General features: G+C 46.9%; 1 protein-coding gene across 1 annotated transcript in view; it reads right to left on the minus strand.

Annotated features, from left to right (window-relative positions):
* Nucleotides 1-24,764, minus strand: part of LOC130130658 (disks large homolog 4-like) — a 137,734-nt gene that overhangs the window by 105,767 nt on the left and 7,203 nt on the right. Inside the window, exons 2-6 of the mRNA XM_056300420.1 lie at nucleotides 22,980-23,104; nucleotides 10,736-10,905; nucleotides 8,393-8,529; nucleotides 8,099-8,249; nucleotides 1,101-1,136 (exon numbers count right to left, since the gene is read on the minus strand). Coding sequence (XP_056156395.1) covers nucleotides 1,101-1,136; nucleotides 8,099-8,249; nucleotides 8,393-8,529; nucleotides 10,736-10,905; nucleotides 22,980-23,104 — 619 coding nt within the window. The remainder of the gene's footprint in view (nucleotides 1-1,100; nucleotides 1,137-8,098; nucleotides 8,250-8,392; nucleotides 8,530-10,735; nucleotides 10,906-22,979; nucleotides 23,105-24,764) is intronic.

Consider the following 24,764-nt stretch of genomic DNA (forward strand, 5'->3'; position numbering starts at 1 on the left):
AAGGACATTGCATATTGTTGATCAAGCGAGTAAGAGAAAACAAGCTACACTATTAGTAAGTTTAGATGCAGAAAAAGCATTCGATCGGGTGTCTTGGAATTTTTTGTATGCAGTATTGGAACGACTAGGGTTCAGCAATAAGTCAATACAGTGTATTAAAACATTATATCAACAACCTAATGCTCGGATTAAAATAAACGGGAGTTTAACGAACAAGTTCATTTTGCAGAGGTCGACAAGACAAGGATGCTGTTTGTCTCCGACACTGTTCGCGTTATTCATTGAGCCTTTGGCGGAGGCCATTCGCCAAAATGAAGGAATTAATGGAGTGACAGTGAATGGCACTGTCCACAAGGTGGGGCTATTTGCTGATGATGTCATAGCCTATCTTGAGCAACCACATACGTCACTCCCTCAACTAATGAAGCTACTAGAACTATATGGTCATTTATCTGGATATAAAATTAACATCTCAAAAACACAGGTGCTAGTTCTCAATTATACTCCAACCACAGAATTCAAGGGAAAATTTGACTTTATTTGGAATCTAAACAAAATCAAATATTTGGGAATTTACATTACCAAGGAATTGTCTAAATTACATAAAGCAAATTATGGCAAGATCAACGATGTGATGCAAAAGGATTGATAGATGGTCCACTCTGCCACTTGACTTCAGCTCAAGAATTGAGACAGTTAGAATGAATATTCTACCAAGGCTTCTTTACCTATTCCAATCGTTGCCTGTAGAGGTGACTCAAGCTCAATTTGTTAGGTGGGATAGGACAATATCTAGATTTATTTGGGGAGGGAAGAAGCCCAGAGTAAGGTATGAAACTCTCCAACTCTCAAAGGAAAAGGGAGGTATGGGTTTACCAAATCTAAAAGAATATTTCAAAGCTGCCCAGCTGAGATATGCTGTTGACTGGTGTAGGCAAGATTACATGGCCAAGTGGAAAGTCATGGAAAGGGAATATGGTGGGTACCCTATCCAGAATATTTTAGGGGATAAAGAAGTATACAAGAAAACAAAAACCCACATGGATTCAGTCACATATGGTTTAAATTGATTAAAATCAACAAATTACAAGATGAGATACAGTTATTGAGATGGGTAGCATATGATAGAGACTTTACTCCAGCGAGGCATGACACAGTTTTTAAACTGTGGGTTAACTGGGGAATCACAGCATGGTGCACTCTAGAGGAAAAAGGGGAGATGGAGAGTTTTCAGGGTATGAAAGACAAGTTTGATTTGGAAAAGCATGACTTCTTTAGATATTTACAATTAAGGGATTATTACAACAAACGTATCAGGAGAGGACCCTCCATGGAGGTGAACAGTGTGATTCAAATTATAATCAACGCATATAAAGGGAGAAAATCTAGGACTATATCTGTACTATATCAAGCTCTCACAACTAATAAACACTCAACTACATATATAAAAGAAAAATGGGAATTAGAATTTGGCACAGAAATTACAGAGGAGGACTGGCAGAATATGTGGAAAGTTCATCAATCCTCCACTAGTTTGCGGATATGGAGGGAATTCTCCTGGAAAAATCTGATACGTTTTTTTACTACACCAAAAATCAAAAATAGATACTCCAGCACCAAACAGTCATGCTGGAGGAAATGTGGAACAGAGGATGTAGACCACTCGCATATATTTTGGAAATGTAATAAGCTAGCGATGTTTTGGGAGATGGTTCATGATGTAATACAAAAGGTACTTGGATATGACTTCCCTAAGAGCTATATGACCCTCTATTTCTGTAATTTTAAAAACGACGATATAGGGTCAAGTGATAGATGTTTGGTTAAGATACTGCTGATTGCGGCTAAGAAGGCAATCACAAGAAAATGGTGCCAGGTGGACGCCCCCACACAAGGACAATGGATGGAAATAGTGGAAGACATTCATACAATGGAAAAACTGACTCATCGATTGAGACTTACAGTACCTTGGATGGAAGACCAGTGGAAGAAATGGACATGGTTTAAGGAGCAAACACGCGACAACATAATTCATGACAACACTTAAGACTGGAAAGTTAGACCCACAGGAAGCTCATGTAGTTCATTTTTTTGTGTGTTTTTTTGTTTGTTTGTTTTGAGTTGCCCTGTTGGGCTTGTGTGCAAGTAAATGTAGATAATTCAATGTTTACTTCTGAATACGGATGCCATGTTTGTATTGACCTAAAAAATTCAATAAAAACTAAAGTGATAAAAAAAAAAAACACCATCAAGCACCATTGTCACACTTCCCTCATACATATCTTGCACCACTCCTACATACTTCTCTGCAACTCCTGACTTCCTCATACAATACCACATCTCCTCTCTTGGCACCCTGTCGTATGCTTTCTCTAAATCTACAAAGACACAATGCAGCTCTTTCTGGCCTTCTCTATACTTCTCCATCAACATTCTCAAAGCAAACATCGCATCTGTGCCGCAACATGTCTGTGAATGTTCTCATTCATCCAGGTCGTCATGGTTATCCAAAGGCGTTGAATCAAGTGCAATTGGACTTGGTATATATCCGTGAAGACATTTCACCTCTTATCCAACAGGCTTCCTCAGTTCCTGCCTTTCTGACTAGACTAAGCTAGTCTGACTGGCTGCTGATGAGACTCAGAATTTATCCTCTAGGAGTCGTTGTCAGAGCTATTGATATGCATGACTCTTTGTGATTCGATGTTTACCACCGCCCGTCGCTAACAGAGCCATAGATATGAGTGGCACTTTTGTGCTCCGATGTCCAGCCGCGCCCGTCGTTATCAGAGCTATGGATTTGCAGTTGTTTAGCAGCAACGGTTGTTGGGGGTGTTAGTTTCGACTTCATTGTTCAGTGGTCATGAGAGTGGTTGGAGCTGTTAGTGAGCGACTGTTGTTCTTGGAGGCTAGGCTTCTTGAGTCTCCTGGATAGAGATGAAAGGACGGTATTGTAAGTGGGAGATAGGTGGTGTCGCAGACCTCCTCCTCTGTTGAGGGATGGTTTTTTCCAGTTTCACATAGATGGCTTCCTTCACCCCTCTTTCTAACCATCTATCTTCTCTGCCCAAAATGTGTACGTTGCTGCCCTCGAAGGAGTATGTCTTCTCCTTTAGGTGTAGATAGACTGCTGAGTCTTGTCCTGAGGAGTTTGGCCTTCTGTGTTGGGCCATCCATTTGTGTAGTGGTTGTTTGGTTTCTCCTATGTATAGGTCAGTGCAATCCTCATTGCACTGCACAGCATACACCAGATTGCTTTTCCGGGTGTGTGGTACATGGTCTTTGGGATGAACCAGTCTAACCAGTCACCAAGAAAGCCCAACTATCTCAACACCACAAAACCAAAGAAAGGCAGACAAGGAAGTTTCAAAACTTACAGCGACGAACCAACAACACTAGCCAAGCAGGTATACTTAACTGGAGACATAAGACAGAACATCCCACACAAAACGGAACGCAGAACAGATGGATCAAGAATCTGTCGGACAAGGTACTTACCCAATCAGAGAAGGAGGTCCTTAGCCAAAGGACTGAACTTCGCCATGACACCCAAACAACTACCTATAGTTGACCTCATCACATCCACAGAATCAGCCATAAGGAAAAACAAGCTAATGGAAACCGAGGCGGAACAGCTTAGGTTAAAGGTATCAGCAGCTCTGTCCAATGCGAAACTCCCTCCTTCCAACCTAACCATGGAGGAAAGGAAAGCCGTGACAGCCCTGAGCAAGGATGAAAACATCACTATCATTCCAGCAGATAAGGGGAGATGCACGGTTATCCTCAACACAACAGACTACCACGCCAAGATCACATCATTACTCAGCGACACCGACACCTATGAACCTCTGAGACGCGATCCTACTAGTGGTTACAAGAGGAGAATAATAGAGTACCTACAGAAACTACAGAAAGGAGGAACCATTGATCAGATACAATACCACCGTCTCTACTCACAAGATAACATTCCATGCATATATGGACTCCCTAAGATCCATAAAGATGGAGCCCCCCTCAGGCCCATCGTCAGCAGCATAAACTCGGTCACGTACAACATCGCCAAACATATAGCCAACATCTTGACCCCTTTAGTGGGCGAAACACCTCACCATATCCAAAACTCCATTGACTTCGTGGACAAGGTCCAAGGCGTAAAACTGGAACCGGATGAAACCATGGTATCCTACGATGTGACCGCGTTATTCACCTGCATCCCAACCATGGAGGCTTTGGAAACTGTGAGGCAACGTTTGCTACGGGATGACACTCTCCACAATAGGACCAACCTCAGCCCAGACCAGATTTGCCAACTACTGGACCTTTGCCTGAACACTACATATTTCCAATTCAGGGGCCAGTTTTACAGACAGAAACACGGCTGTGCAATGGGCTCACCAGTATCGCCCATTGTGGCCAACATATATGGAAGAGGTAGAACACAGGGCCCTGAACTCCTTCAGAGGAACACCTCCGAGCCACTGGATCAGATATGTGGACGACACATGGGTCAAAATCCAAACACGAGAGGTGCAAGCGTTTACCAAACACATCAACTCAGTGGACAAGAACATTAAGTTCACAAAGAAGACGTAAAGAACAACAGTTTGCCCTTCTTGGACTGTGGCGTCCACATTGGGGAAGACAGGAGCCTCCACATTGGGGTTTACAGGAAACCTACACACACAGACCAATATCTACTTTTCGACTCACACCACCCTCTGGAACACAAACTGAGCGTCATCAGAACTCTGCAACACAGAGCTGACAATGTGCCCAGCAGCACTCAGGCCCAACGAGAAGAACACAAACACCTGAGGGGAGCTTTAAAAACCTGCGGCTACCCCAGTTGGACCTTTGGGAAAACTGCAGCACGTTCCAAAAAGACCAACCAGGTGAGCAAGGAGGAGAAAAGGAACAGAAGGAATAGCACTAACTCCTTTGGATCGCATCTGTGGTGCTCTTTCTTGGCATGAAACCATACTGCTGCTCGCTGATCATCACCTCTCCTCTTAACCTAGCTTCTATTACTCTTTCCCAAATCTTCATGCTGTGGCTGATCAACTTTATACCTCTGTAGTTGCTACAGTTCTGCACATCGCCCTGGAAACTATAGAGTTAAATTACTTCCATAGCACTGGTGTAACCTGGAGCCTGTGAATAATTTTTAATTACAATTCCTTGACTTTGTTGGTGGACAAGCAACCAGATGAGCTTAATCATACATCTTCTTACTAATCATCTTCTATAGTTCGGCCTAAGTCGGCCTCCTGAAGTGATTTAAGATGACCTACCTATGCCATCTGCTGGGTGAAACAGACCATTATAAATCCTGGTAGTCAGTTTTTGGGGTTCAGGAGCTTTCAAAACCTTTTCCACAGAGGAGCAAGAGAACCCAATTGGGTGTAAACTTACCTATGAGAAGACAAAGCTTTGGATCTGCGAGTACCTAAAAAAGTGACTTGTGGGAAGGTCATACTACTCCTTGAGCTGGTTAAAAGATTTAACAGTACCACAACCCACTAAGTCTTCGATAGTAGAGAGATACCCTTGTTGCTCTCCCTGAGGTTTCTTCCTGTTGTTTCTCCCTGTTAAAGTTTTTTAGGGAGTTGTTCCTTATCCGATGGGAGGGTCTAAGGACAGGATGTTGTGTTGCTGTAAAGCCCCTGAAGCGCATTTGTAATTTGTGATATTGGGCTACACAAATAAAACTGACCTGACTTGACCCATGACTTGACCCTTCCCAGACCACAAAAAAAAAAAAACCAAAAAAAAAAAACAATAATAATAACAAAAAACCACGGTGGGGAGTCTGGATTAAAATGAATGGGAGTTAGGACAGCAATAGAATACTCCTGAGTCCCTGGTCTTCCTAATAATGGTCCATACCTTTAATGTATTCTGGAGGAGAAAATCAGAATCAGAACCATGTTTATTGGCTATGTAGGTTTGCACACACATGGAATGTGACTGGTTTCATGGCTCTCTCAGTGTACTTAACACAGAACAACAACACTACAACACAACAACCTTCACATATATACACAAGGACTGACTGTACAGGTGAAATAAGAGGTGATGAGGTGCAGTGGTGCAGAGAATACATCAGAGATGCTGAAATGCATGTTAGTGTGGCTGAGTCAATATGTTGTTCATGGTATCTTCATATTTTTTTTCTCTCGGTCAACATTCTCAACACCTGTGTGTAATATTTTCCATTATAGTCTGTAGATCACCAACCTTAATTTTAACGAACGAATCTGTGGTTCCGGTTTACATGTTGTAGCAAGGGGGACTTCAATTAGTGACACACAAGAGACGCAGGAGTGATGTGGCTGTGAATTCCCCGCAAAAGTTGAGCAGCTCTTGTAATGGATGGATGTAATGAGATGTAATGAGAGACAGCTGCCACTGTGTGACGTGACTGCCCCATGTTACTTGCTGTAGAATACCTGTGCAGATTCTGAGTCCTGGTGTGACTGGTGTTCCTCCGTCTGTGAGCAACCACCTGACAGCTGCTACATAAAACTATGTATTCTACATAAAATTCTTATGTATTTTATGTTTCTGACAACAGAAACATAAAAATATGTCGCTGACAACACCTCTATTGTGCCACCAAATAGGGGGACACAAAAGAATCGAAGGTGACAAAGTAAATTTTTCGACATTGTGGGCAATGGGGAAAATCGATCTTTACTCAACTAAGACGAAGAACTGGAAGTACAGCGGAAACTGCTTACAGTGATCACATCCATCCAGGCTGACATGATCGCTATCAGCGGTTGATTACTTGAAGAGAAAAGTTTCTGTACCTATGAAGGAAGTACCTCCACACCTGATGGTATTAATATACATAAAACAGAACAACACGTCTATGCACACCATGCACTACCTTTGTGCACTGCCTGTTGACTCCTATGGGACATAGGTTGACAGCTATGTAGACCGAAGAGCAACTTGATAAGAGGCTTTCAAAGCTAGCTCACCAACTTCAGCTGATTGTCTCATCAATGTCTGTTGACCTTGGAGGGATTTGAGTGGGGCCTGAAAGTTACGTCCTGGGTACGACGTTAAACTAACTGTCGGGTCGTCGGCGACTAAACCGGCACCCCCACTTCAACCCTTGGGTTGTTGTGAGGAGGGTGTGTGGACACCCAGCAGGACTAAAAACAAAACCTGTCAAAGGGCAGATGAGTTCCTCTGTGAACCAACGGCCATGCATACCTGGAGAGGAGATAGGGCCACCAGGTACTCCCCCTACTGAAATACACTGATGACCCAACCTGTTGAGGGATCAGCTGTGCACCTACGTCCTCCATAGGTTACGGAACTGATGATGATGATGATGATGATGATGATGAAAGTATTCTACTGGTTTTTCTTTCAAGTGAGTCTGGGTTGTCTCCAAGTGGCGCTGCAGCTCTTGACGGCTTCGTCCCTTCGTCTGACAGCAGGGCAGAGCAGAGGACGCCCTCGGTCTCTTTAAAGGTAACTCCAAACTTGACATAATTCCCTGAATATTTTCCAGTCTTCTCTCCTTTGCGCTTAGCAGCAGTTGTAGCATGGCTGTTGGCAGGTGCATTAGCCTCATCCTCTGAACTTTCGCCAGTGGTTCGTGATGAAGTGCAGGGGGTGTCAGAGTTTCTGGGTCGAGCAGTTACAAAGGGATCCGTTGTCGATGACATTGACGTAAGAATGGCCGTATACTTGGGCTAATAATACGTAGCTATTTGGCTAACATGGCATGCAGTTATTTCCAGTATCGGCGCTGCATAGCGTGGTTTAGCATAGGATAGCTAGCTGGTGCTCGGCTTTCAGCGTGATCACATTGCACGAGGATTCATGGGTATCTTCAACCTTGTCCTTCTTTAACGAACAGGAAGATTTATCTTTGCTTATTGTGGGTTGTATTTATGGTCATGTGTATTCTCGGACATATTTTTGGAAAAAAAAGTTTGAGATCAAAAAGTCTGGCGGACCCCCTGCAGTAACTCTGAGTACCCCCGAGGGGTCGTGGACCCCCTGTTGATGATCTCTGGCACGCATGCACTTGTGTGTGTGTGTGTGTGTGTGTGTGTGTGTGTGTGTGTGTACGTACAGCAGGTCAGGTCGGGGGGGCTGTATCTGTCAGGGGGAGGGGTGTAGAGGGAAGTGGGCGCCGCCACTTTGAGGTAAACCACTTCAGCCGTGTTCTTCAGTGCAGCAACCGCATCTTCATGAAGAACATCCTCTAAACACACACTGTTCACCTGCCGACACATGGACGGACAGAACACACATGAACACACACACACACAGACATGGACAGACAGATAGATAGATGTGTGTGTGTGTGTGTGTGTGTGTGTGTGTGTGTGTGTGTGTGTGTGTGTGTGTGTGTGTGTGTTCTCACAGCCAGTATTTTGTCTCCTATTTCTAGCCGTCCATCTCTGTGTGCGGCTCCGCCCTCGATGATCTTGGTGACATAGATGCTGTTGTCTCCTGGAACATGTTGATTCCCCACTCCTCCAGCAATACTGAAACCCAGCCCTGGTACACACACACACACACACACACACACACACACACACGCACACACACACACACACAGACACACAGACACACACACAGACACACACAGAGACACACACACACACACAGAGACACACACGCACACACACACACACACGCACACACACACACACACACACACACACACAGAGACACACACACACACACACGCACACACACACACACACACAGACACATACAGACACACACACGCACACACACACACAGATACACCCACACATGCACACACGCGCGCGCACACACACACAGGCAGACAGACACACAGATACACAGACAGGCAGACAAACAGACAGACAGGCAGACAAACAGACAGGCAGACAAACAGACAGGCAGGCAGACAAACAGACAGGCAGGCAGACAAACAGACAGACACACAGACAGGCAGACACACAGACACACAGACAGGCAGACAAACAGACAGGCAGGCAGACAAACAGACAGACAGACAGGCAGACAAACAGACAGGCAGACAAACAGACAGGCAGACAAACAGACAGGCAGACACACAGACACACAGACAGGCAGACAAACAGACAGGCAGACACACAGACAGACAGGCAGACAGGCAGACAAACAGACAGGCAGACAGGCAGACACACAGACACACAGACACACAGACAGGCAGGCAGACAAACAGACAGGAAGACAGACAACAGACAGGCAGGCAGGCAGACAAACAGGCAGACACACAGACAGGCAGACAGACATACAGACAGGCAGGCAGACAAACAGACAGGAAGACAGACACACAGACAGGCAGGCAGACAGACACACAGACAGGCAGACAGACACACAGACAGGCAGGCAGACAAACAGACAGGCAGGCAGACAAACAGACAGACAGGCAGGCAGACAAACAGACAGGCAGACAAACAGACAGGCAGACAGGCAGACAAACAGACAGGCAGACACACAGACACACAGACAGGCAGACACACAGACACACAGACAGGCAGGCAGACAAACAGACAGGAAGACAGACAACAGACAGGCAGGCAGGCAGACAAACAGACAGACAGGCAGACACACAGACAGGCAGACAGACACACAGACAGGCAGGCAGACAAACAGACAGGAAGACAGACACACAGGCAGGCAGACAGACACACAGACAGGCAGACAGACACACAGACAGGCAGACAGACACACAGACAGGCAGGCAGACAAACAGACAGGAAGACAGACAACAGGCAGGCAGGCAGGCAGACAAACAGACAGGCAGACAGACACACAGACAGGCAGACACACAGACAGGCAGGCAGGCAGACAGACACACAGACAGGCAGGCAGACACACAGACAGGCAGACAGACACACAGACAGGCAGGCAGACAGACACACAGACAGGCAGACAGACACACAGACAGGCAGGCAGACAGACACACAGACAGGCAGGCAGACACACAGGCAGACAGACAGACACACAGACAGGCAGACATTGGTGTTTCTTGGAAAAACAAGCATTTGTGTGTTTCTGTATTTATTTGTATTTACTCATAACAGTAGTTTTTGTATTTGTGTGAGTAGTATATCATTATTAGCAGTATTAGCAGTATGAGCAGATAGAACAGCTTTGTAGTACGATTAGCTGGAGCAGTATTATTGACATGAGTAACCGGAGTAGTACTAGTAGTAGTATCTGTGCTAGTAGCACTAGTAGTATCAGCAGTAGTAGCACTAACAGCAGTAGCACTAGTAGTAGTACTAGTAGTAGCAGTACTAGTAGCATTAGTAGTATCAGCAGTAGTAGCACTAACAGCAGTAGCACTAGTAGTAGTACTAGTAGTAGCAGTACTAGTAGCATTAGTAGTATCAGCAGTAGTAGCACTAACAGCAGTAGCACTAGTAGTAGTACTAGTAGTAGCAGTACTAGTAGCATTAGTAGTATCAGTATTAATAGCACTAGTAGCATCAGTAGTAACCAACAGTGTGCTAGTCGTATCAGTAGTAGTAGTAGCACTAGTAGTAGAACTAGTAGTATCAGTACTAGTAGTATCAGTATTAGTATCAGTACTAGTAGCACAAGTAGTTTTAAGTTTTCTGGTAGTTTGTTATGCTGAGCCACAGACAGATGGGCAGACCTGTCTTTCTTCTCTAATGACAGACAGGGAAAACAATCTGACCCTCCATACACATCAACTCCACCTCCTCTCTCCTTTCTTTACCTTTAGGACCTTTGACGAGTTTGATCTGAGTGATTCGTTCAGCGGGGGGGCGTCGCCTCTGGACGTACAGCCTGACGACAGGCCCTGCCTCCTTCAGTGCCTCCACGGCAGTGGAGTGGCTGACTTCACGCACATCCACATCATTAACCAATACGACGCTGTCGTTCACCCTGGAGATAGACAGACAGACAGACAGATTATAGTGTATGTATCACTCTGTGTGTGTGTGTGTGTGTGTGTGTGTGTGTGTGTGTGGACCCTGTGATGGCCTGGTGGCCTGTCCAGGGTGTCTCCCCGCCTGCCACCCAATGACAGCTGGGATAGGTTCCAGCATCCCGCGACCCTGAGAGCAGGATACATGGGTTGGATAATGGATGGATGGAGATATATATATATACACACACACATATATATATATAACTTTGTTAAAAGAAATCATCAATGGTAGGTAAAGTGCTCAACAAATAAGGAGAAAAATAATAATTATAATTAAATAATTATAACTACATAATTGGAATAAAAAATGTATAATAATAATAAGCAAAATTACTTGACTCACTGGATTTTATATATATATACACTCACCGGCCACTTTATTAGGCACACTCGTCCAACTGCTCGTTAACGCAAATTTCTAATCAGCCAATCACATGGCAGCAACTCAATGCATTTAGGCATGTAGACATGGTCAAGACGATCTGCTGCAGTTCAAACCGAGCATCAGAATGGGGAAGAAAGGTGATTTAAGTGACTTTGAACGTGGCATGGTTGTTGGTGCCAGACGGGCTGGTCTGAGTATTTCAGAAACTGCTGATCTACTGGGATTTTCACGCACAACCATCTCTAGGGTTTACAGAGAATGGTCCGAAAAAGAGAAAATATCCAGTGAGCGGCAGTTCTGTGGGCGAAAATGCCTTGTTGATGCCAGAGGTCAGATGAGAATGGCCAGACTGGTTGGAGCTGATAGAAAGGCAACAGTAACTCAAATAACCACTCATTACAACCGAGGTATGCAGAAGAGCATCTCTGAACGCACAACACGTTGAACCTTGAGGCAGATGGGCTACAGCAGCAGAAGACCACACCGGGTGCCACTCCTGTCAGCTAGGAACAGGAAACTGAGGCTACAATTCGCACAGGCTCACCAACATTGGACAATAGAAGATTGGAAAAACGTTGCCTGGTCTGATGAGTCTCGATTTCTGCTGCGACATTCAGATGGTAGGGTCAGAATTTGGCGTCAACAACATGAAAGCATGGATCCATCCTGCCTTGTATCAACGGTTCAGGCTGCTGGTGGTGGTGTAATGGTGTGGGGGATATTTTCTTGGCACACTTTGGGCCCCTTAGTACCAACTGAGCATCGTGTCAACGCCACAGCCTACCTGAGTATTGTTGCTGACCATGTCCATCCCTTTATGACCACAGTGTTCCCATCTTCTGATGGCTACTTCCAGCAGGATAACGCGCCATGTCATAAAGCTCCAATCATCTCAGACTGGTTTCTTGAACATGACAATGAGTTCACTGTACTCAAATGGCCTCCACAGTCACCAGATCTCAATCCAATAGAGCACCTTTGGGGTGTGGTGGACCGGGAGATTCGCATCATGGATGTGCAGCCAACAGATCTGCAGCAACTGCGTGATGCTATCATGTCAATATGGACCAAACTCTCTGAGGAATGTTTCCAGTACCTTGTTGAATCTATGCCATGAAGGATTAAGGCAGTTCTGAAGGCAAAAGGGGGTCCAACCCAGTACTAGCAAGGTGTACCTAGTAAAGTGGCCAGTGAGTGTGTATATATATATCTCGGTCGACCCATTTAGTCGAAATTTGGGTCGACTGGCTAACGTAGTTACCCGTGGTGCGGGAGACACGGGTTCGCGTCCCAGCTGTGGGCTGCCCCCCGAATTTGCTACATTGGTGTCAGAAGTGGGATGGTGAGACCCTGAGGCCATCGGAAGCATGTGCGCCCAGCGGCGTGAGGGAGCTGATATGCTGAAGCAAGCGGTCTGTAGTGTAATGACCACGGATAAACAGTCTTGCTAGCCCTTGGCTAACGGGTCGGACCCTGTAGTCGACTGGTAAGTGCAGTGGGTGACCCGGGTTCACATCCTGGCTGCAGCGGTTCCCGGCTGCCCCCCAAATTTGCTACATATGTAGCAGACTTTATGGGCACAATTCACCACAATTGGTTGACGTTCTGTGTTAGGTAGACACGGGCCCTTTAAGAAACCGTTTCCGGGTTGACAGGGTGGCACTAGGACTAGGATTGTTGGAGCAGCGCCATGTTGCTCGCAGTGGGATTTTGCACAGACAGCCCGGTATCACGGCAGTTCGCGAAATATGTAATACTTTGTGGTTTTGCTATAGTCACTCTTACAGTGGTCTTATAGGAACTCGACATGAGACGATATCACTTCTGACTTCTCTTTATTGCAGCGTCCAACTTGTGTGTTTAAGTCACGAAGCAAGCATCCTTATATAACCCTGACATATGCAAATGAGGCATCATGTCAGCCAATTATATCCTAGGCTATGTCTAGTGACAGGGTATTACATCCCCCTTATTTTGTAATGAAAGAACATAACATTAGAAAATAACTGTTTAGTAATTCTGTGACAACATTTTATCACTTAAGGTACATGACAACGACTAATGCAGATCTAATCATAATAACACTAATAATATCATAATAATACTTTCACCTTTCAGAGTTTCACTTGAACAATATGCTAAAAGGTGCATTGCCCCTTTTCTCCTTGCAGAACAGCTAAGTAACAGTTAAGTAATAGATATGTTGAACCAACACATTTGCAATTCAATGAACATTGTAACAGGATTTTTTCTTTTCTTTTTCTTTTATAGGGCAGCGATCCGCCTACACCCTTCTCGGCTTGACTCTGCGCCCAGACCTGGTAATGACACAAGGTGTTTGCCCGTCAGTGGCAGAGTCCTCAGTGCCAGTGGTGTCTGCAGGTAAGTTCTGGGTCGTTTGAATGTCCAGCCCATCACACACTTCAGCTGTGTGTTGTGGTTCAGATTCTTTGGTCTGCAGGAGGCAAAAGCGGTTGCGGCGGTACGTTTGGCCCTCAGCAGTGTGGATGTGGTAAGACCTCTACTTTTTCTCCATGCCCAGGTGTGGAGTGTGTATGCATGTAAGCATGTTTGCTCTGAGAGAGTGTGGGACAATGATTTTCTCACCTTTGAATAGGATTACATCCATTTCGGATACTTCGTCCCTGTGGTTCCAGTATTCAGTTATGGTGGGCAGGCATCTTTTTCTCACCTCAGGCCATCCTGACAGTATCATCTGCTTCAACATGGTGAGCGGAGCGTCCTGTTCAGTTGCTGCTCTGATGTCAGCAAGCTTTCTGTCACTCACTGGTACGTTGCTGATGACTGTGTGAACCTGAGTATCCATGCCCTCGCTCAGAGTGTGGTCACTGTAGGCTATTGACTTCCTGTAGAGTGTGTCTGCGACAGGAATATCTTTGCCTGGACAATGGATGATGGCGATGTCATATTTCTGCAGCTGTCGGATCATTCGTTGCAAGCGTGGAGGAGCTACTGCAAGGGGCTTTCTCAGTATCGACTCCAACAGCTTGTGATCTGATTCTATGATGACCTTGCGCCCGTAGACGTATTGGTGAAAACGTTTACACCCAAAGAGAACAGCAAATAGTTCTTTCTCTATTTGAGCATAGATTTCTTCTGTGGCTGTGAGTGATTTTGGAAGCATACGTGATGGGCTTACCTTCCTGTAGGAGCACTGCTCCAAAGCCACTCTTAGATGCATCAACTTGGAGCCTCGGCTCCCTGTGGGGGTCATAGTAGGTGAGCACGGGTCCTGGCTCCCGTGTGATGAGGTCCTCCATCTGCTGGAAAGCAGAGTGGTGTGTTTCATCCCGTACAAACTCACTGCTTTGCTTCAGGAGCTGGCGGAGGGGTGCATTACCTTCGGACAGCCTGGGAGCGAATCGAGCCAGGTAGTTCACCATCCCCAGAATGGTCTCCAGCTCAGCCTTGTTCCGTGGTGGCTCCATCTCCTTCACGGCTTTTACCTTTTCAGGGTCTGGTTTGATGCCGTCGTGTGTGAGCCTGTGTCCAAAGTAACTGACCTCTGTGATGCAGATCTTGCGCTTTTCTGGGTTGAGATGCACTCCCCTCTCTCCGGTCCTCTCCAGCATGACTTGCAGGTTGGCATCGTGCTCCTCCTTGATCCGGCCATAGATCAGGATGTCATCAACGATTGCAGCGACGCCACTCAGCCCGTCGTAGGTTTCGTCTATTTTTCTCTGGAACTCATCCTGGGCTGAAATGATGCCAAAAGGCAGGCGGAGGAACCTGTATAGGCCAATCACAGTATTGAATGTTGTTAACATGGAAGATTTGTGTGTTAGCTTAATTGCCCAGTAGCCTGACCTTGCATCCGTGACGCTGAAGAACCGCGCTCCTGCTAGTTTTGGAGTGATGTCATCCAGCGTGGGAAGTGGGTAGTGTGGTCTTTTGATGGCTTTATTCAAATCCCGGGGATCTAGGCATATCCCCAGTTTGCCTGTGCAGGGCTTCTCTACCACCACCAATGCATTCACCCAGTCTGTAGGCTCGGCCACCTTGGCGATGATTCCAGCCTTTTCCATATGATCCAGCTCGTCCCTCAGACAGCTGCGGAGAGTGAATGGGATTCTCTGTGGTGGGTATATGACTGGTGTGGCTGTGGGGTCCAGATGTATGCTGCATTCACCTGGAAACTGCCCGATCCCCTGAAAAACATCTGCAAATTCCTCCATTACATCACAGCTTTCAGCTTGAGCAGCATTCACAGACAAGACCAGTTTAATTAGATCCATGTCAAGACAGGCTTTCAGTCCTAAGACAGGTGGAGCTTGGGTGCTGACTATGTAAAATTCAAGTGTGATGGCAGTGCCCTTGTACTTACAGCTCAGATTACAGGTTCTTTTAACATTAAGCGGTTCACCACCACAGCCTGTGAGACAGCGGGCTGTGGGCTTTAGTAACACACTTCCAAACAGTTTGTGAAAACGGTTGGATGGAATAATGTTGATCTGAGCACCTGTATCTAACTTGAATTTAACTCTGTGCTTTTCTTGACCGATTTCGACCTCAGCAATGGCCTGCTCCCTGTCTGTGCCTTTCTGCTTTTTTGTAACTGTGTCAGTGTACAGTTCATCCAGTTCCTCTATATCACTGCCCTCTACTGTATGCACTAGCCTGGGCCTGCGTGGCTGCTGGGACCTACATACCTTGGCGAAGTGACTGAATTCTTTTCACTTGTTGCATTGCCGTCCTTTTGCTGGGCATCCCTGTTGTTCACTGCGCTCCCTTGAACAATTCCCACACGTTTTGTAACGTTTGGCACTGTCTCCACTGATTTTGAAAGTTTTTCCGCGACCGTTGTTTTTCGGAGCGTCTCTGTGTGTTGTGCCATGGTTCACTGCATGGACTGCATGGCTAGCTGATGGCGTGCGATTGTTCACCATAACTTTCATCTGCTCTTGTGCTAGCTCTGTGAACGCGCGATGTCCAGCACTTTTGCTAAATCTAGTGTAGCGCCATGGCTAAGCAGTTTCTCTCGGACTTTAGGCGAGTTGGTTGCTAAGTCAGGTGTAGCTCCATGGCTAAGCAGTTTCTCTCGGACTTTAGGCAAGATGATTGCTAAGTCAGGTGTAGCTCCATGGCTAAGCAGTTTCTCTCGGACTTTAGGCAAGATGATTGCTAAGTCAGGTGTAGCTCCATGGCTAAGCAGTTTCTCTCGGACTTTAGGCGAGTTGGTTGCTAAGTCAGGTGTAGCTCCATGGCTAAGCAGTTTCTCTCGGACTTTAGGCAAGTTGGTTGTTAAGTGTAGTGTAGCTCCATGGCTAAGCAGTTTCTCTCGGACTTTAGGCGAGTTGGTTGCTAAGTGTAGTGTAGCTCCATGGCTAAGCAGTTTCTCTCGGACTTTAGGCGAGTTGGTTGCTAAGTCTAGTGCAGCTCCATGGCTAAGCAGTTTCTCTCGGACTTTAGGCGAGTTGGTTGCTAAGTCAGGTGTAGTTCCATGGCTAAACAGTTTCTCTCGGACTTTAGGCAAGTTGGTTGCTAAGTGTAGTGTAGCTCCATGGCTAAACAGTTTCTCTCGGACTTTAGGCGAGTTTGTTGCTAAGTCAGGTGTAGCTCCATGGCTAAACAGTTTCTCTCGGACTTTAGGCGAGTTTGTTGCTAAGTCAGGTGTAGCTCCATGGCTAAACAGTTTCTCTCGGACTTAAGGCAAGTTGGTTGCTAAGTCAGGTGTAGCTCCATGGCTAAGCAGTTTCTCTCGGACTTTAGGCGAGTTGGTTGCTAAGTGTAGTGTAGCTCCATGGCTAAGCAGTTTCTCTCGGACTTTAGGCAAGTTGGTTGTTAAGTGTAGTGTAGCTCCATGGCTAAGCAGTTTCTCTCGGACTTTAGGCAAGTTGGTTGCTAAGTGTAGTGTAGCTCCATGGCTAAGCAGTTTCTCTCGGACTTTAGGCGAGTTGGTTGCTAAGTCAGGTGTAGCTCCATGGCTAAGCAGTTTCTCTCGGACTTTAGGCGAGTTGGTTGCTAAGTGTAGTGTAGCTCCATGGCTAAGCAGTTTCTCTCGGACTTTAGGCAAGTTGGTTGCTAAGTGTAGTGTAGCTCCATGGCTAAGCAGTTTCTCTCTGACTTTAGGCGAGTTGGTTGCTAAGTCTAGTGCAGCTCCATGGCTAAGCAGTTTCTCTCGGACTTTAGGCGAGTTGGTTGCTAAGTCAGGTGTAGTTCCATGGCTAAACAGTTTCTCTCGGACTTTAGGCGAGTTGGTTGCTAAGTGTAGTGTAGCTCCATGGCTAAACAGTTTCTCTCGGACTTTAGGCGAGTTTGTTGCTAAGTCAGGTGTAGCTCCATGGCTAAACAGTTTCTCTCGGACTTTAGGCGAGTTTGTTGCTAAGTCAGGTGTAGTTCCATGGCTAAACAGTTTCTCTCGGACTTTAGGCGAGTTGGTTGCTAAGTCTAGTGTAGCTCCATGGCTAAGCAGTTTCTCTCGGACTTTAGGCGAGTTTGTTGCTTAGTCTAGTGTAGCTCCATGGCTAAGCAGTTTCTCTCGGACTTTAGGCGAGTTGGTTGCTAAGTCAGGTGTAGCTCCATGGCTAAGTAGTTTCTCTCGGACTTTAGGCAAGATGGTTGCTAAGTGTAGTGTAGCTCCATGGCTAAGCAGTTTCTCTCGGACTTTAGGCGAGTTGGTTGCTAAGTCTAGTGTAGCTCCATGGCTAAGTAGTTTCTCTCGGACTTTAGGCGAGTTGGTTGCTAAGTCTAGTGTAGCTCCATGGCTAAGCAGTTTCCCTGAGACTTTAGGCAAGATGGTTGCTAAGTCTAGTGTAGCTCCATGGCTAAGCAGTTTCTCTCGGACTTTAGGCAAGATGGTTGCTAAGTGTAGTGTAGCTCCATGGCCAAGCAGTTTCTCTCGGACTTTAGGTGAGTTGGTTGCAAAAACAATATGGTCCCTAACCATTTCGTCTGCGTTAGCATAGCCGCAGTCTTTGACTAGCAGTTTCAAGTCTGTTACAAACTGTTCAAACGATTCGCTAGCACCTTGCATTCTCTCTTGAAATGTATATCTAGCAAAGATTGGGTTAGCTTTCAGGATAACATACTCCTCGAATTTATCACAGTACGTTTGCAGTACCTTTTCCTGGTCCGCTGTCTACATATTGATAATATCCCGTCCTTTGTCTCCGACCCACAGAGGGAGGTAGCTGCACTTATCCTCCTCGCTCTTTGCCTTCAACGGTCCAGCGAACATTAGCTGCACATGTTGCTTGAACCTTCTCCACGACTCCGGTAAACTGGTCGAGTCCCAATCCAATCTCGGTATTGGAACACCCGAGGAACCCATTTCGAATGGTAGATGATGAGTCCGTTTCTCCCAAGCTGCCGGAATTCTGGGAGTCGTCCGCCTTGGCTTGGTTCACCCAGACAGAAGCGCAGTTTGCAATGTGGGAAATCACGGCGGACGCCACAAAATACCATTATGTGGTGTCGGCTCTCGACAGTTCAACAGCAACCAGAGTGTTGAGCCTCCTCACAAATCCTTCGCAGCAGGATAAATACGAGACACTCAAGGCTCACCTGTTGAAAACTTTTGAACTTTCTGACGCTGAGCGGGCCAGCCGGCTCTTCTCTCTACAAGGCCTCGGTGACAGTGCGCCATCTGAACTTATGGACAGGATGCTGGATCTCCTGGGAGAGCACAAGCCCGACTTCCTCTTCATCCAACTGCTTCCGCGACAGCTGCCATATCAGGTACGGGCTGCTTTAGCCAACACCGCCATCACTGACTGTCGTGCTCTGGCCGAGGAGGCTGATACGTTTTTCCTGGCTGGTCAACAGCACTGCGCCGCCGCATCTCTTCCTGCCCAGACATTTTCACCACTGCCTGGAGACACGACAGTCGCTGGCAGCAGCAGCAGCTCCTAAAGGGCGGCAGGACCATGGCCTGTGTTTTCACCACACAAAGTTTGGACCCAAGGCCAAGCTGTGCTGATCTCCATGCAATTTCAGCACGGCAAGAAACGCCGGGGCCGTTGCTCAGTAGTGGCCATGTGCGTTGGTCGAATTGGCAGGCTGCTCTTCATCCACGATACCATTTCTGGACAGCGGTTCCTGTGTGGCACGGGCGCACAGAGGAGCACCCTGACCGCATCCAGAGTAGACATCCTGTCCTGCGGATATATCCCCCCCTCCCCATGGAAGCAGCTAACGGCAGCCCCGTCAGCACCTGTGGCACTATGTATGTGGAGCTGTGATTCGGAGGACAGCGGTTCGGTTGGGACTTTGTCACAGCAAAAGTGGCCATCCCGCTCCTCGGTTCGGATTTCTTATGTGCCTATGGGCTGCTGGTGCACAATAAAATCCTGAGTGTTAATTTGACTTCCTGAGTTAACTCCGAGAGTGTACAAATGGACTGTACAAATGGATCCTTCCGGGTCCATTTGTACACTCAGAGTTAAATTAACACTCAGTTTTTTACTGTGTGGATGTCAAAAATCGCTGCTTAATTGACGCTGTCACTTTTTGCTCGTATGTGTGTACTCTCAGCGGAACGGACTCCATCAGTCTGTTTAGCATGCTCTCCGCCGCAGACGATTTTCTCCGGCTTCTCGCTGAGTTCCCAGCCCTCATGCAGCCCACCTTCTCATCCTCCACCGCCAAGCACGGAGTGGAGCACCACATCGCCACCACTGGCCCACCAGTCTATGCTCGGGCTCAGCACATCGACCCGGCCAAACTCACTGCAGCCAGGGAGGAGTTTGAGAATATGGAGTGTCTCGGCATCATTCGCCACTCCAACTGCCCGTGGGCTTCACCCCTCCACATCGTCCCGAAGCCTGACGGCGGGTGGCGCCCGTGCGGTTATTACTGCCAACTCAACAATACAACGACACTGGACCTCTACCCAGTGCCACAAATCCAGGATTTTCCGCCCACCTGGCTGGAAAAGTCCTCTTTTCCAAAGTGGACCTTGTCCATGGATACCTTCAGGTGCCCGTCCACCCGCTGGATGTCCCCAAAACGGCGGTGAGCACCCCATTTGGACTGTTCAAGTTCCTGTGCATGCCGTTCGGCCTCAAGAACACCGCGCAGACATTCCAGCACCTCATGGATTCGGTGCTACGGGACGTGCATTTTGTTTTCGTCTATTTAGACGACATCCTCGTCGCCAGCACCTCCAAAGCGAAACACCTGGCCCACCTCCAGACTCTTTTTGAGCGACTCAGCCAGCACAGGCTGATCATCAATCCAGCCAAGAGCCAGTTTAGGCTGACAACCATCGACTTCCTCAGACACCGAGTAACCAAAGACGGGGCGGTACCGCTCCTGTCAAAGGTGGACACCATTATGAACTTACCGCGACCGCTCACAGTCAAGTCCCTACAGGAGTTCCTTGGCAAGGTGAACTTTTACCACCGCTTTATCCCCCGAGCGGCTCAACTCATGCAAACCCTGTATGAGGCCCGGAAAGGCAAAGCCACCAAACACACTGGACTGGTCTGCAGAGAGAGACAAGGCATTTGTGGACACTAAGACTGTTCTGGCTGACGCAAAAATGCTGGCACACCCATCACCCAAGGCTCCGATCGCCATTACTACAGGCACTTCAGACCAAGCAGTCAGGGCGGTGAACGAGCAGTGGGTGAACGGCACACGACAGTTGCTCGCTTTCTTCAGCCGACAGCTACACCCCTGCAACGGAAGTATAGCACCTTCGATTGGGAGCTCCTCACTCTCTACCTGACCATTCAACACTTCCTTTCCCTGCTGGAGGCCCGCCAGTTCACAGCGCTTGTGGACCACAAACCATTGACGTTCACCATGGCCAAGGTGGCTGAGCCGTGGTCCACCCGCCAGCAACGACGGCTCTCCTACATCTCGGAGTTCACCATGAACAAAGCATGTTGCTGGTAAAACCAACCTCGCCGCCAACTGCCTCTCCAGGGCAATTGCGGGGGCCGTCCACTTGGGTCTTGACTATGCCCGCATGGCAGCTGACCAGGCTGCCGACCCGGACATGCAGGCTTTCAGGATGGCTGTCACAGGGCTGCAGTTAAAGGACGTTGCTTTCGACGCCGCTGGCACCACGCTCCTGTACGACGTCTCCACGGGTCGGCCCCGGCCCATCATTCCCACTGGCTGGAGGCGGCGTGTTTTCGACACTGTCCATGGCCTCTTCCACCCTGGCAAAAAGCCGTCTCAAAGACTAGTGGCAGCCAAGTTCGTCTGGCACAGGCTCAAAAAATAAATGAGAGACTGGGCTGACACCTGCGTGGTGTGTCAGCACTCTAAAGTGCACCACCACACCAGAGCCCCCCTGGCATAGTTCCTGGTGCCCGAAAGGAGGTTCGACCGTGTAAACGTGGACCTAATGGGCCCCCTGCTCCCCTCCCACAGTTTTACTTACCTCCTCACCATGGTGGACAGAACCACTCGATGGCCAGAAGTCGTCCCACCTTCATCGATGATGTCTGCTGACATAGCCCAGGCGTTCATCGGGACCTTGGTCACCTGGTTCAGCACCCCATCTTACCTCTCCTCAGACCAGGGCTCACAGTTTGCGTCTGAGTTCTGGAATGCAGTCGCAGAGAGCATAAGGGTGAAGCTCCACTGCATCACTGTGTACCACCCGAAGGCCAATGGGTCGTGCGAGCAGTTTCATTGCTCTATGAAGGCCACCCTTCGGGCCAGCTTCAAGAACAGCAGCTGGGTTGACAGGCTCCCGTAGGTCATGCTAAGCCTCAGGACCACCCCGAAGGAGGACCTCCAGTCTTCGTCTGCTGAACTGGTTTACGGACAGCCGCTGTGGGTCCCAGCGGATTTCATCCCCAACACCACAGCTCTCTGGTCTGCAGCCCATCAATGGACCACACTCCTGGATAACGCCAGAGCTTTCACACTGGTCCCCACCTCGCAACACGGCCTCCCATAATCTCACATGCCCGCAAGTCTGCAGTTGGCAGAATACGTTTTCGTCCACAATGACGCCCACCATGGACCCCTGCAGCCTGCTTAAGATAGGCCGTCCTGTGTCTTGGAGACCGGGAACATGCACTTTGTCGTGGAGGTCAGCAACAAGCCAGAGTGCATTTCAGTGGATCGCCTCAAACCGGCTCACCTGGACTTGCATCGACCTGTTGGACTTGCCCAGTCCACACAGCGGGGGTGCCTTCCTACCCTGCTCCCACCCCCCAATAAGACCCACCCCCCAACAATGTAGCGGACTCTATGGGCACAATTCACCATAATTGGTTGACGTTCTGTGTTAAGTAGACACGGGCCCTTTAATAAAGTGTTTCTGGGTTGACAGGGTAGAGCTAGGACTAGGATTGTTGGTGCAGCGCCATGTTGCTTGCTGTGTGAGTTTGTATGGAAGAATAAATGACATGCGTTCATATTCAGCACGCCTGTGTAACTTCAGCACAACGTTTTCCAGTGCCGTACACTGCAGCATCTCTACGACCACTGCAGCACTCAAACTGCCGGCATGGAAAACAGAGCACAGCATCTGCCTCTTTGCTGTATTCGATGAAACTGTAAGTTTTTAAGTAGTCTGATGAAAACCAACGTCTCCCTTTCCCGAAAATGGCTTTCAGATAGTCCGGCATGGGTAATAAATCTAGGGAAGGCTTTGCCTTCTCTAGCCTACATTACCGTAGTGGGTGTCGTGCATGTACGTTACCCTGGTGTGTGTACCTGAGTCGTCCATCCTGTGCTGCTGCTCCTCCAGGTATGATCTTTGTGATGAAGATTGATGGATCATCTCCGATATGAGGGTTGTCTGTTCCACCTGCTATACTGAATCCCAGCCCTGAGTTTCCCTACACACACACACACACACACACACACACACACACACACAAAATGCCATAATGCCATATGGATTGTACTTATTGCATGTGGATCTGATCACGTTCCCATTACAATACAACCTACTTGCTTTTATACAGATACCAGGTGTAACTGATGAAATCAACTACAAGATTACACCTAAATTAACCTGCAAAGATTTTACACTTGAAGGAAAAATGACAATGTTGAGTTTAGCTATGATATCATAGTTAAGTAAAACCGAGAGATCGCAATTGATGTCATAGTTTAATAAGATGGACAGATCGGTGTGATGTCATAGTTTAATAAGATGGACAGATTGCTGTGATGTCATAGTTTAATAAGATGGACAGATCGCTGTGATATCATAGTTTAATAAGATGGACAGGTCGCTGTGATGTCATAGTTTAATAAGATGGACAGGTTGCTGTGATGTCATAGTTTAATAAGATGGACAGATTGCTGTGATATCATAGTTTAATAAGATTGACAGGTCGCTGTGATGTCATAGTTTAATAAGATGGAAAGTTTACTGTGATGTCATAGTTTAATAAGATGGACAGATCGCTGTGATGTCATAGTTTAATAAGATGGAAAGTTTGCTGTGATATCATAGTTTAATAAGATGGACAGGTCGCTGTGATGTCATAGTTTAATAAGCTGGACAGATTGCTGTGATATCTTAGTTTAATAAGATGGACAGATTGCTGTGATATCATAGTTTAATAAGCTGGACAGATTGCTGTGATATCATAGTTTGATAAGATTGACAGGTCGCTGTGATGTCATAGTTTAATAAGCTGGACAGATTGCTGTGATGTCATAGTTTAATAAGATGGACAGGTCGCTGTGATGTCATAGTTTAATAAGATGGACAGATCGCTGTGATATCATAGTTTAATAAGATGGACAGGTCGCTGTGATGTCATAGTTTAATAAGATGGACAGATCGCTGTGATATCATAGTTTAATAAGATTGACAGATCGCTGTGATATCTTAGTATAATAAGATGGACAGGTTGCTGTGATGTCATAGTTTAATAAGATGGACAGGTTGATGTGATGTCATAGTTTAATAAGATGGACAGATCACTGTGATGTCATAGTTTAATAAGATGGACAGATCGCTGTGATGTCATAGTTTAATAAGCTGGACAGATTGCTGTGATATCTTAGTTTAATAAGATGGACAGGTTGCTGTGATGTCATAGTTTGATAAGCTGGACAGATTGCTGTGATGTCATAGTTTAATAAGATGGACAGGTCGCTGTGATGTCATAGTTTAATAAGATGGACAGATCGCTGTGATATCATAGTTTAATAAGATTGACAGGTCGCTGTGATGTCATAGTTTAATAAGATGGACAGGTTGCTGTGATGTCATAGTTTAATAAGATGGACAGGTTGCTGTGATGTCATAGTTTAATAAGATGGACAGATCGCTGTGATATCATAGTTTAATAAGATTGACAGGTCGCTGTGATGTCATAGTTTAATAAGATGGACAGGTTGCTGTGATGTCATAGTTTAATAAGATGGACAGATCACTGTGATGTCATAGTTTAATAAGATGGACAGATCGCTGTCATGTCATAGTTTAATAAGCTGGAAAGATTGCTGTGACATCATAGTTTAATAAGATGGACAGGT

This window comes from Lampris incognitus, chromosome 20 (assembly GCF_029633865.1).
Source record: "Lampris incognitus isolate fLamInc1 chromosome 20, fLamInc1.hap2, whole genome shotgun sequence".
NCBI classification, from domain to species: Eukaryota; Metazoa; Chordata; class Actinopteri; order Lampriformes; family Lampridae; genus Lampris; species Lampris incognitus.